Source organism: Lithobates pipiens, unplaced genomic scaffold, assembly GCF_037356315.1.
Source record: "Lithobates pipiens isolate NorthernLeopardFrog02 unplaced genomic scaffold, aLitPip1_a1.2 Scaffold_13, whole genome shotgun sequence".
Classification (NCBI taxonomy): domain Eukaryota; kingdom Metazoa; phylum Chordata; class Amphibia; order Anura; family Ranidae; genus Lithobates; species Lithobates pipiens.
The window spans coordinates 289773090-289786607 of record NW_027507718.1 but is presented as its reverse complement, the minus strand read 5'-3'; the positions used below and the strand labels follow the sequence as shown (position 1 = coordinate 289786607).

Sequence of the window (13518 nt, the reverse complement as noted above, 5' to 3'; positions counted from 1 at the left end):
TCTCCCTCAGTTTAGGCCGATAGGCCGATATATTCTACAATAAGTGTATATTGATTGGTTTGCGCAAAAGTTATAGCATCTACAAAATAGGGGATGGATTTACGGCATTTTTATTATGAATTTTTTTTTTTACTACTAATGGCGGTGCTCTGCGATTTTTATCGGGATTGCGGCGGACACTTTTGACACTATTTTGGGACCATTGACATTTATACAAAGTAATAATCAGCATAACAGTTGGCAACTAACATTTCAAAAGGAGGCCAACAATGGCATTTTTCTTAAAGCGGAGGTTCTGGAACAAAATGGAACCTTTGCTTTTCGTAACCGTAACTGTATAATATGATATAATATAACAGCGCGACCCGCGCATGTGCAGTAGGGAACCGGGAAGTGAAGCGGCAACTCTTCACTTCCTGATTCATTCACAGAAGATGGTGGTGGCAGCTGCCGAGAGATTGATTGGCTTTGGCTGCCAACATCGATGGACCCTGGGACAGGCAAGTGTCCATTTATTAAAAGTCAACAGCTGCAGTATTTGTAGCTGCTGGCTTTTAATATTTTTTTTGAGGTGGACGTTCTCTTTAAAAGAAAGGTTTGCTTTAAAGTGTAACTCCACTTTTGTTGATAAAAAAACGATCCCCCCTGGGTTATTTATGTACATTGCAAGGATTATAACAACCTTTGTTGCAGATTCCTACCTTTTGTTATTCTGAAATCCATGTGTGTTTGTCTGTGCCTCTGTACTGAGTGGGTCTAATGGGAGTGGTTTCATAATTATCAGTCACATGTGGCAGCTGCAGGACACTAATGAGGAAAGCTGCTGGGCATGCATCCCTTTAGACGTGTTCCTATTGGGAGTATCTCACCAAAAATTTTATTTTTGTTGCAGGGGATGCCTGAAATCTGAGCCAATCACATGTAGCAGATGGCATTTTGGACAAAATGTCATACGCATGTAAATTTAGTTTTTGCCTCAGAACAATAGGGGTTCTGAGGGTTAATTACATAAGTTGGCCTTAACATCAGTCTGGCTGGGCTGGGTTAGAAGTTCTGCCTGGTCATGTGAACAGTGAGGTGCACCTGACAGGCCAGAACCAGGTCTGGTTGGGTTTTTTAGGTATCAGCCTTCTAACCAATCAGTGGGAGTGACGGGGGCCACTGGGGAGTCTGAGAAGGGGTACTTAAGAGGTGTGGGTCACGTGGTTCGGGAGAGGAGTTTGTGAGGCCCGTGTGGTCTGTTCTGGTTCCAGGACCGGGGTAGCCCCGTGAGGGGTCCCGGTCAGGGGGTGTTCAACATCCCGCAACATGTTCCTGTTAGATGCCCCCGATAGACCTGCCTGGTCCGAGGCGCAGTAACTGAGAGAGGATTCAAGGTGTCAGGGTGTGCTCTCGGCTTGGAGAGGCACCACAGCTCGTGGAAGTGACCGGGGGAGGACTCTTCGGAGGAAAGCCGACAAGTGGCATCCTGAGAAGTGCCTGGTTACTGAGTTGGGAAGGGCATTGACAGATTCACGTTTTTCCAGTACCATTGAGGAGACAGAGAACGTTCCAGCTACTGAGGAAAAGGGTTCCTGTTCACCCTTAGTTACAACTAGTACACGTTCATAGAATTGCTTCAAGTTTTGAGTCAATGTGCTGACTGCCGTGATCTCTGACTAGAGATCTGTTCAGCCTTGAAGTACCCAACTGTGCGTGGCTACTCTCTGGGTGAAATTAGAGACTTTGCTAGACCTGCAATTCAAGGTGCCTGAGTTCTTCACCCGTGCCCTCTGCTCCCATGAGAGACTGTGTTATTGGATGTTACCACTGTAAAATAAAACCTTTCAAAAGGACTTTATTTGTGTCAGCATTCAAGTTGTTGGGTATCAACCTTGGGAACCCCTAGATGTGGAAGAACAAGCCAAGCGGAGGTAACCAGTAAGCCCAATAAGTCAAGGCCGCCCTGCAAGGGTTATGGCCGCTACACAAACAAGCAGGAAATAATGTTTCTGGGGAGTGGTCAGTACACATTCTGTTTACAGAACAACTCCATGTAGCCATACTGCTTTGTATTTATAGAAAATTACAGCGAATGTAGATTGAAAAGAAAAGGCTATTTTTAATAACATTCAATTACAATATGATTGTACGTGCTATATTATTTTTTCATTATTTGCTATTTTTTTCCCCACGAAAGTGGAGTTATCTTTCAAGGCTCCATGAGCACTGGCCTAAAAAATGTTGCTTATACGGGAGTTTTGTGTTTTGCCTGTAGAAGCTACTCAAGGTTATCCTATGTGTCCATACACATTAGAATGATTACAGGCATATTTTGAGCTCAACATTTAGAGGCAGGAAAAAAAAGCCCTTCTGGTTTGCGTTTCTGATTGGAGCTTACTGGCAGAAAAAATATAAACTCTCCTAAACTCATCTAAACTTTGGATGTTTTTTTAAACCCAGTGTGCATGGAGCCTTATGCCCCGTAGACAGGAGCGGATTTTCCGTCAGAAAAATCTTGGATGGTTTTTCCGACAGAATTCCGCTCAAGCTTGGCCTGCATACACATGATCTCACAAAAGTTCGCTAAACTTTTGACCGTCAAGTACACGACGATGTACAACACTACGACAAGCCGAGAAAATTAAGTTCAATGCTTCTGAGCATGCGTCAAATAGTTTCCGAACATGCGTAGGAATTTTGCGCGTCGGAATTTGTACAGACGATCATAATTTCCAATCGGAACTTTTTCTGACCGAAAAATTGAGAACCTGCTCTCAATCTTTTGCTGGCTGGAATTCCACCAGCAAAAGTCAGATGGAGCATACACACGGTCGCATTTTCCGACCAAAAGCTCTCATCGGGCTTTTGCTGGCGGAATTTCCAATCGCGTGTACGCGGCATTACTGTTGATGAGGAAGGGTATTACTCCTGTCTGTTTAATTTTGCATGTGTTGCACAGAGTTCTCTTAATCTTTTATATTTAGTATTGTATTACTTTTCATAAAGATTGACTCTGCCATTAGAATTCTGAATCTCTAACAAATTAGCAAAGTCTTTAGGAGGGCTTGTGTATGCTGCTATTTTACCTGCTTTTCTTTTCCATGCATGTCATAATAAACGCAGGAGCAACTCAGAAGGATCTCAGAGCAGTTCAGAATCAGCTTAAGTAAAAAAATTCATGAAGAAGCAAGTGAAAGTGATACAGAAGACCTGAAAGCAAGATGTACTTGACTCACTTGTGAGTTTGATACCCATGTACCATACATGCTCCCTCACAATCTAATACTTTCCCTACACAGACTGTATGGCTGTGGGTTACAGAGGGACAGGCTGGTAACACTAAGCCCTTCTCTTCCATGATGCTGTATTACCCATATTTATACAGCCATAATGCCAGATTGTGAGTCTGTATTTCTCACTATGACCTCTACAGCTGAGGACTATTTACAGCGTCCGTTGATAAACTACGAAACATTATTGGCGAAGTTCCACAATAATCCAATGAAAATCCCCTGTGGCTAGGTTATTCATCCCCACATGAAGATTTCTCCACTGTAAATTACCGGTGGCTCTGATCATGTTTTACTTTAAACTTTAAAACCAGCAATCACAATTATTTTAATCCTGTTCATGCCGCACACCAGATATGCAGAAAGACCTGCCAATACATGCTGTTTGTGGCTTAAATCATCCCAAGGGTAACTTTACCGGGATCAAAAATTCCCGAACATTCATCCCTGTTCAATTGTTTTGATGATAAAATGACAATGGGCTTAGCCACTATCCTGAAGAGACTATGAGCAGTAATGCTGTGGTTATAAAACCTCAAAACAAGTTATATGAGATGACTGGCAAGATGCCAGAACTTTGTTCTTACTTTGCTGATCACATATCAGTAAGAACATGTACAGCATCATTTAATTGTTAAGAACATACAAGTTTAAACCAGTAAGAAAAATTTATTAAAAAAATGGTACAGCTTGATAGCTACCATTAAATACAATGTTTCAACAAGAATGCTCATTTAATAACCCAGTGCAACAATTCTTAACAATATGCAGAGTACAGAACAAAATTCACATTCAATTTTTGTTATGGGCAACAGTAAATTTATTACCGTGTTTTGAAAATATATTTGCCCCTTCCTGGATTATTACAGTTCTAGTAGTTGCTACTTTCACATCATTTACTTGCTATAAAAAACAATGAAATATGCAATTTACATTAAAAAAAATCCTTCTGACCATCAGTAACCAGCTTTACCATCTTTATCTACAATGGCTGCAGCAAAACTCTTTCTGTACCTGTTGATCAGGGTCTCATATTGCCATGAATGAAAACCCATGAACAACTATCTTAGCTATATAACATTACCACGAAATCCTAATCACCCTGTGTGGCACAGATCTCCCCTGCTGAAACCTCATCCCTCACCCACCATGACAGCTGAGACTCCAGAAAAAGGAACTGGGAATCTCTTTCCTCAGTATGTTTAGACCCCTGAAATTATAAAAAACTACTGACACTATCCACTGCCCTACTGACACCAATCTCTGCCCTATTAACACCATCAATTGCTCTACTGACACCTTCCACTGCCATACTGACACCAATCTTTGCCCTATTAACACCACCAACTGCTCTACTGACACCATCAACTGCTCTACTGACACCATCCACTGCCCTTCTGACACCATCCACTGCTCTACTGACACCGTCCACTGCCCTACTGACACCAATCTCTGCCCTATTAACACCATCAACTGCTCTACCGACGCCATCCACTTCCCTACTGACACCAATCTCTGCCCTATTAACACCATCAACTGCTCTACTGACACCTTCCACTGCCCTACTGACACCAATCTTTGCCCTATTAACACCATCAACGACTCGACTGACACCATAGACTTCCCTACTGATAGCAATATCTTCCCTATTAACACCATCAACTGCTCTACTGACACCTTCCACTGCCCTACTGACACCAATCTCTGCCCTATTAACACCATCAACTGCTCTACTAACACCAATCTCTGCCCTATTAACACCATCAACTGCTCTACTGACACCGTCCACTGCCCTACTAACAACAATCCCTGCCCTATTAACACCATCCACTGCTCTAATGACACCGTCCACTGCCCTACTGACACCAATCTCTGCCCTATTAACACCATCCACTGCTCTAATGACACCGTCCACTGCCCTACTGACACCAATCTCTGCCCTATTAACACCGTCCACTGCCCTACTGATACCAATCTCTGCCCTATTAACACCATCCACTGCTCTAAGGACACCGTCCACTGCCCTACTGACACCAATCTCTGCCCTATTAACACCATCCACTGCTCTAAGGACACCGTCCACTGCCCTACTGACACCAATCTCTGCCCTATTAACACCGTCCATTGCCCTACTGATACCAATCTCTGCCCTATTAACACCTTCCACTGCCCTACTGACACCAATCTCTGCCCTATTAACACCGTCTACAGCCCTACTGACACTAATCTCTGCCCTACTAACACCATCAACTGCTCTACTGACCCCGTTCACTGCCCTACTAAAACCAATCTCTGCCCTATTAACACCATCAACTGCTCTACTGACACCGTCCACTGCCCTACTGACACCAATATCTGCCCTATTAACACCATCCACTGCTCTAATGACACCGTCCACTGCCCTACTAACACCAATCTCTGCTCTATTAACACCGTCCACTGCCCTACTGATACCAATCTCTGCCCTATTAACACCATCCACTGCTCTCATGACACCGTTCACTGCCCTACTGACACCAATCTCTGCCCTATTAACACCGTCTACTGCCCTACTGATACCAATCTCTGCCCTATTAACACCATCCACTGCCCAACTGACACCAATCTCTGCCCTATTAACACCATCCACTGCTTTACTGACACTGCCCACTGCCCTACCGACAAAGTCCACTGCCCTACTGACACTGTCCACTGCTGACTGACACCATCCACTGTTCTACTGACACCAACCTCTTCCCTACTAACACAATTCACTGCCCTACTGACACGTCCTGGTTTTGATGCATTTAAAATATTTGTTTATATTTATTTATAAGAGTGTGTGCATCTATGTGTGTGTTTGTACATATATATATATATATATATATATATACATACACACACACAGATAGCTTTCAGCTTTGGGGTGTACATCCTAATGCAATAGGCTGTGCACACCTACAATGCATAGGTGAGGATCAATCCTTTAGGGCCCATTAACACTTGTCCGTTTTACTGCAACACACCGTTCCATTTGTGGTGCATTTCAGTGGCATTCATTGTGATAAGCAACCCAATGCACTGTACAGTAGAGGCCAACAACATAATTTGATCATGATTTAGGCTGAATAAAAGATTCCAACCCTTACTGAAAAAATATAACTAAATCTAAAACAAAAATGTGCACACAACATTGAAGCACGTATGGCTAGCATCAACCAACAGGTATGTGCTAAGATAATTTAGGATTTAACATACACTATATTACCAAAAGTATTAGGACACCTGCATTTACACGCACAGGGACATCCCAGTCTTAGTCCATAGGGTTCAATATTGAGTTGGCCCACCCTTTACAGCTATAACAACTTCAACTCTTCATGGAAGGCTGTCCACAAGGTTTAGGAGTGTATATTGGAGTGTTTGATCATTCTTCCAGAAGTGCATTTTTTAGGTCAGCCACTGATGTTGGGCGAGAAGGCCTGGCTCACAGTCTCCTCTCTGATTCATCCCAAAGGTGTTCTATTGGCTAGAGGTCAGGACCAGTCAATTTCCTCCACCAAAAATTTGCTCCATGCCTTTATGACCTTTTTTTGCACTGGTGTACAGTCATGTTGGAACAAACTGATCCACAAAGTTAAGAGCATGAAATTGTCCAAAATGTCTTGGTATTCCCTTCACTGGAACAAAGGGGCCAAACCTAACCCCTGAAAAACAACCCCACACCATATTCCCCCCACCCTCTCCTACAAATGATTTGTACCATTGCATGTTGGTACAAATTGAATTTTGGTACATACCCAGATTTTCTGTGGTTCATCTTATACAATAAAAGACAGCCAAACTATTATATTAACCTACATTTTGCTGATGTCTGAAGACAGACTGTAGTCAGCAGTGCAGGACTCACATCGAATGTGTACTTTCTAAATTTCCAATTTCTTACTGCAGGGTGAATGGAACTTATACACTTTTCCAAGGAGTAAACATGACATCTGCTATGTGCTTATTGTGAAGTAATAAATATAAATCTTATGCTGAAGGCAAATTATGTCTCTTAGTTACATGTCACTAATGCACAAGTTACCTTACTGCATTTCCAGTCATTCAGGGACATACTGTAACAGCGACTTGCTAAAGGTCACTCTGTGTAATGTTTCAATTTAGAGTTCATCCTATAGATCATTGACGGACAGCCTTCAGCACTTTAACTGCTATGCAACAAAATCTGTCATAATGTCAAGCTAACAAGCAAAATGAAGGGCAACCTGGACAGGGGTGGATGAGCAGTACAATGGGGCAGCATTTACTGGAATCCTCCAGTTCCCCCTGCAGCAGCTTAAAGCTGGCTTCAATCCTCTCTGCTCCCGCTGGCTATAAGCTGCTGCAGGGGGGAATTATGGAGGATCTGTTTTAGTAAATGGCAGTCTTGCTGCACCAATCACCCCCTGTGGTCCAGGTTCCCTTTCGCTGTGCTGCCTGGTCCCCACCCCCATACATGCAGCACTACCAGCTTCCCCACATCTCCCTCCTGCACAGGGAAACTGTTACAGTTTGTGGACAAGAAGTACTTAATTCTGTGCAGCTGAGGCTGAGATTGAGAACTGTGTCTTCATTCACTTTCTCTGTCTCCAAAGTAAGACTTCAGAAAACTGTTTAGGCCCTTGATATTTCAACCACCCCCCCCCCCCCCCCCAAAACATGTAAAAAAAAAAAAATGCAAAAAAAACATAAGGGGTTATTTATAAGGGTTCTCTTGCCAATGTAGTGTTAATGAGCAGTTTGTGCAGCTAGAACTGTTTATTACACTATTAGGACACAGCGGCTGTATGATCATTGCCGTAGGTCCTAATTTGATAGGTGTGCAAGTGTGGGAGAGAGGCGCAAAATGCACGTATGGTGCATTTGTAACTAATGGTAGTGCTGCATGTATGGGGGTGGGGACCAGGAGGCCCAGGCAGCAGAGCGAAAGGGAACCTGGACCACAGGGGGTGATTGGAGCCATACACCTGCACCCACACACCTGTTCAATTAGGACCTGCAGCTGTGTTCGTACACATAATATAAGCTACCTGCACACAGCTGCAGCCACATTCAAAAAACAAAAACGTACAGGCCAAAGTTCCCCAAGACCTCATTCATGCTCAAAGCTTTATTTATTAACGCAAAACAGTTTTAGAATTAGCTACTGTATGTTGTGTTTGTGTCCACGAATAATACATTTTGTGCGAAAATATTGTTTTGATATCTTTTGGAGGGCGGGGGGAGGGCTGCTAGGTAGGCTGCACAGGGCCCCATGATTTCTAACAGCAGCCTTGCTGATCGGTAAACTCTGGAATCTTGTTCTACAAAGAGACTCACTCTCTACAGTGTAGTAAGTTATAACCCTAATGAGATGCACATGGTTTGCAATAATATTCAAATAGCCTATGGAAGGCAATTGGTATTGATGGGTCACAAACACTATATATTTCCAGCGCCATTACATCACCAGCCTGGACTGCTTACAATAGGCAAGTTGGGTCCATGGATTCGATCTGATGACACCAAATTCTGGCTCTACCAGCTTAGTTCCTAACTGAATTGAATACTGAATTATTCAGACCAGAAGACATTTTCCAGTCCTCAACTGTTGGGGTGTCTGTGCCTACTTCAGCTTAAGCTTTCTGTTCTTTTCTGACAGTAATGGAATCTGACATGGTCTTCTGCTGTTGCAGGCCATTCTCCTCAAGGTTTGCCATGTCATACATTCTAAGAACCACATTCAAGTCTGCACTTATGTCAACCTTGGTTATTTAAAGTACCCATGATCCTTGTTTCAAAACATGTTTCCTGGCCAAAAAGAAACTTGTAGCTTTCCCAAGGTGAAACGCAGGTCTCGAAAAATAGAAAGGGAAGGGGAAAATGCACCATTATGGTGCAATAAAAACATACATTATATTGCATAAATAAAAACCATGATCAAATGCACATTTTCTTGAGTAGGAGGTGCAATATCAAAAATATCTTCCACAGGGATGACAAAGAAGAGACACAGCAGGCACCAGGGCCAGCGGTGCTGATAAGTGGTAACTAAAGCCTTTCTCTTTCAATATACTCTCAGGCTAGGTGCTATGACAGAATACACTGTAGGCTCCATCTTGTCCACCTGATCCAAGGGTTTAACGGCACTGAAAGAGGACGGATTTGGTTACAGGCCCAGAAGAGGCTGCTACTACATCTGATGCTACTCCATTTGTGACATCTGTGAAGATTAGTATAAAGGTACCTGAAGACTTTTTTGTTTTTGTCCCACTGGGCCCCAAAACTCTTAATATCCCTGGGAATACTTGACTTGTGCCTCTAACTAAACTCTCTAATAATTACCCATATGTCAGGTCCTGCTCTTTATTCATTTGCAAATGAATGGTTCAGTTGCAGCCTTCAGTCATATATTAGTGTTATGAAAAGAGAAAAAAACTTTTGCCTCTAACCAAACTTCAGTCCCAGTCAGGGGATGGTGTACACTCCTCTTTCTTACAACTTCACAATTAACAAATAATTTTTATGTGCAGATCAAATTATCGTGCACAATACTTTGCCTCTAACCAAAATATTGTCTTTTGATCTGCACAAAATTTGAGTTCAAGAAAACATGTAATTGTAAAGCTCCTTTCACACTGGGGCGGTGGGTGCTTCGGTGGTAAAGTGCCACTATTTTTAGTGACGCTTTGCCGTCAATTTCACGGCACTATTTGGCCGCTAGCAAGGCGCTTTTACTCCCGCTAGTGGCCGAGAAAGGGTTAAAACCACCCGCAAAGCGCTGCTGCAGCAGCGCTTTGCCGGTGGTATAGCCACTCTGCCCATTGATTTCAATGGGCAGGAGCGGTGGAGGAGTGGTATACACACGGCTCCTTCTCCGCTACAAAGATGCTGCTAGGGCCTTTTTTTAGCATCCTGCCAGCGCACCACTTCAGCGTAAAAGCCCTCGGGCTTTCACATTGGAGACACAGGAGTGGTTCTTTCAGGGCACTTTGCAGCCACTATTTTAGCGCTGTAGCACCTGCAAAGCGCCCCAGTGTGAAAGGGGTCTAAAAGCTTTTTTCTTTAAATAAAAGTTAAACGCCTGTTAACCCTATTTTTTTTCACTGACTCCTTTATCCCCTTCTTTACCAAGCTATTTATTTTGCTGATTTTTTATAATAGGTCATTTAGAAGCCAAGTAATAGATGCAATAGAAGTTTGGCTTAATTCGATAAACATGTAATACTTAGCATGTGTTATCATTCATTTAGACATTTAAAATCACACAAGTCTTATTTCTGGAATTTTACCATTATAACTACATAATACATTAATTATTATAACAGTACAGGTAATCAGATATTATTACAAGGTCACATTTAATACAGTACCTGGGACTGAGCATTGATATTGGCTCCTTGCTTGACCAGAGTCTTAACAACTTCTACCTGCCCGGCCAGGGAAGCAATGTGCAGTGCACTGTTCCCTTTCTGAAAAAGATATAAAACACTATTATCACACTTCTACTCCCTATGTTTCATATAACAATTAAAGCAATCAAAGCAAATTCTAGTTTTATTGATATGTTTTATTATAATATATATATATATATATATATATATATATATATATATATTGTAAGGGATCTTCCCGGGGTAGGGTGTGTTTGGACACAGTTCACAGCAGACTTGGAATTTATAAAGCAGATCTTGGCGTTTATTCGTGGTACAAACAGTCCAGCAAACAAAATATACAGCAACACCGTGCTTTCTAAGTACAACAAAAATAAAAGTCCTAGCCCAGCTGGGCGCTTACTAACAGGTTCTGCTCACCTATCTGACACTTATAAACACAGCGTCTTTCGCCTGGATATCGCAGGGTGAGTTTTAGCTCCAGCAGTGGCTGTGCTTGCAGCTTCCTTCAACACACAGATTGTTCATTCCCTGGCTGAGAGCAATCACCTGCAGACCCTGCAGAGCCTTTAGCTTCCCAGGCTAATTAGGATCAAAGCTCACCTGATCCCAAACCCAGAACTGGATCGGGGGATGTGAAATGACAGGTCCCTCTACCAAACCTACCTGCCATTCCATATAAACCCAGGCCCGGCAAAATTAAATAACAACTCAGCAGCATATCGCTGCTGAGAAACTGATCCATCCTGGATTTACCATCTCACACTGTGTAGCAACCTAGGTGAGATGTACACCCCCTCGATCACTTCTCCAGTGACATGTCTACATATCCCCCCCCTCTTTTTCAGACCGGAGGGCTGAGCCTTTTGTCCCCACAGACAACTTACCCTTGACAATGCGTCAGCATTTGCCTGTAATTTCCCTGGCCTGTGTTCCACAGTGAAATTAAAGTTTTGTAGGGAGAGAAACCATCTAGTCACTCTTGCATTTCTCTCCTTGTTTAACTTCATCCATGTTAGGGGGGCATGGTCTGTCACCAACTTGAATTTCCTGCCTAGCAAGTAATACTTTAACGATTCTAGGGCCCACTTTACTGCCAAACATTCTCGCTCCACAATGGCATAATTTTTCTCGGCCGGGGTTAGTTTTCTACTCAAGTACGTCACTGGATGCTCCTCACCATTCACTACTTGTGAGAGTACTGCACCTAAGCCTGTGTTAGAGGCATCTGTCTGGACCAGAAATTCTCGCCTGAAATCGGGGGTAACTAAGACAGGTGGTTGGCACAAGGCAGACTTAAGGCTTTGGAAAGCCTTCTCGGCCTCTGGGGTCCACGTGACCATTGCTGTCTTTCCGCCCTTTGTCAAGTCAGTTAGTGGAGCAGCAACTGAGGCAAAGTTCGGCACAAATCTACGGTAATACCCCGTAATACCCAGGAAAGCTCTAACCTGTTTCCTTGTCAGGGGTCTAGGCCAATTCTGTATTGCCTCAATTTTATTTAGCTGTGGCTTAATCAACCCTCTCCCAATAATGTAGCCTAGATATTTGGCCTCTTCTAGGGCTAGAGCACACTTCTCGGCATTTATGGTCAACCCCGCATCACTTATGGCATCCAACACGGCCTGTACCTTACAGAGGTGACTTTCCCAATCAGGGCTAAAAATGACCACATCATCGAGGTAGGCAGCTGAGTAATCACGATGTGGTCGCAGAATCAAGTCCATCAACCTCTGGAAAGTTGCAGGCGCTCCATGTAACCCGAATGGCATCACTACATACTGGAATAGCCCATCAGGGGTGGAGAATGCAGTTTTCTCTTTAGCCTCACCAGAAAGTGGAATCTGCCAGTAGCCCTTTGTGAGATCGAGGGTGGTTATGTACCTGGCGTTACCCAACTTCTCAATCAACTCATCTACCCTGGGCATAGGATACGCATCGAACTTGGAGATCTCATTCAACTTTCTGAAATCGTTACAGAACCTCCAAGTTCCATTGGGCTTTGGGATTAGCACAATTGGGCTGGACCATTCACTCTGTGACACCTCAATTACCCCCAGAGCAAGCATACGTTTTACCTCGGCAGATACGGCTTCCCTACGTGCCTCGGGTATCCTATAGGGCTTAAGGTTTACTCTGCTTCTAGGCTCAGTTTCAATGTGATGATGGATGAGGTGTGTACGCCCTGGGAGGTCAGAGAACTTGTTTTTGTTTTTCTGTAAAAATTCCTGAGCCTCCTGTTTCTGTGACACTGATAGAGTATCACCTACCTTGACTGGAGGGATTGGTGGTGACAAATTATTAACAGTATTTGTCGCCACCAAGGATTCCCTGTCTTTCCAGGGCTTGATCAAGTTTATGTGATAAACTTGGAAAGGCTTCCTTCTACCTGGTTGGTGCACCTTGTAGTTCACCTCACTGACCTTTTCAACAATTTCATAGGGACCTTGCCACTTCGCCAAGAATTTACTCTCAACAGTGGGGACTAGTATAAGGACCCTATCGCCTGGGTTGAATGTCCTGATTCTTGCGGACCGGTTGTAAATTCTACTTTGGGCCTCTTGAGCCCTCTGGAGGTGTTCCCTTACCAGGGGCATTACAGTGGCTATACGGTCCTGCATTTGTGCTACATGCTCAATAACACTCTTGTATGGGGTGGACTCATTCTCCCATGTCTCTTTTGCAATGTCTAGTAGACCCCTAGGGTGATGACCATAGACCAACTCGAATGGTGAGAACCCTGTGGACGCTTGGGGCACCTCCCTAATAGCAAACATGAGGTAGGGTAATAAATGATCCCAGTCACGACCATCTTTTGCCACCACTTTCTTCAACATATGTTTCAAAGTTTTATT

At 43.4% G+C, this 13518-nt stretch overlaps 1 protein-coding gene across 35 annotated transcripts in view; it reads right to left on the bottom strand.

Annotated features, from left to right (window-relative positions):
• Window positions 1-13518, bottom strand: part of ANK2 (ankyrin 2) — a 749119-nt gene that overhangs the window by 222508 nt on the left and 513093 nt on the right. For all 35 annotated transcript variants that reach the window (XM_077476764.1, XM_077476769.1, XM_077476760.1 and 32 more), the window contains one exon: window positions 10646-10744. In XM_077476764.1, coding sequence (XP_077332890.1) covers window positions 10646-10744 — 99 coding nt within the window. The remainder of the gene's footprint in view (window positions 1-10645; window positions 10745-13518) is intronic.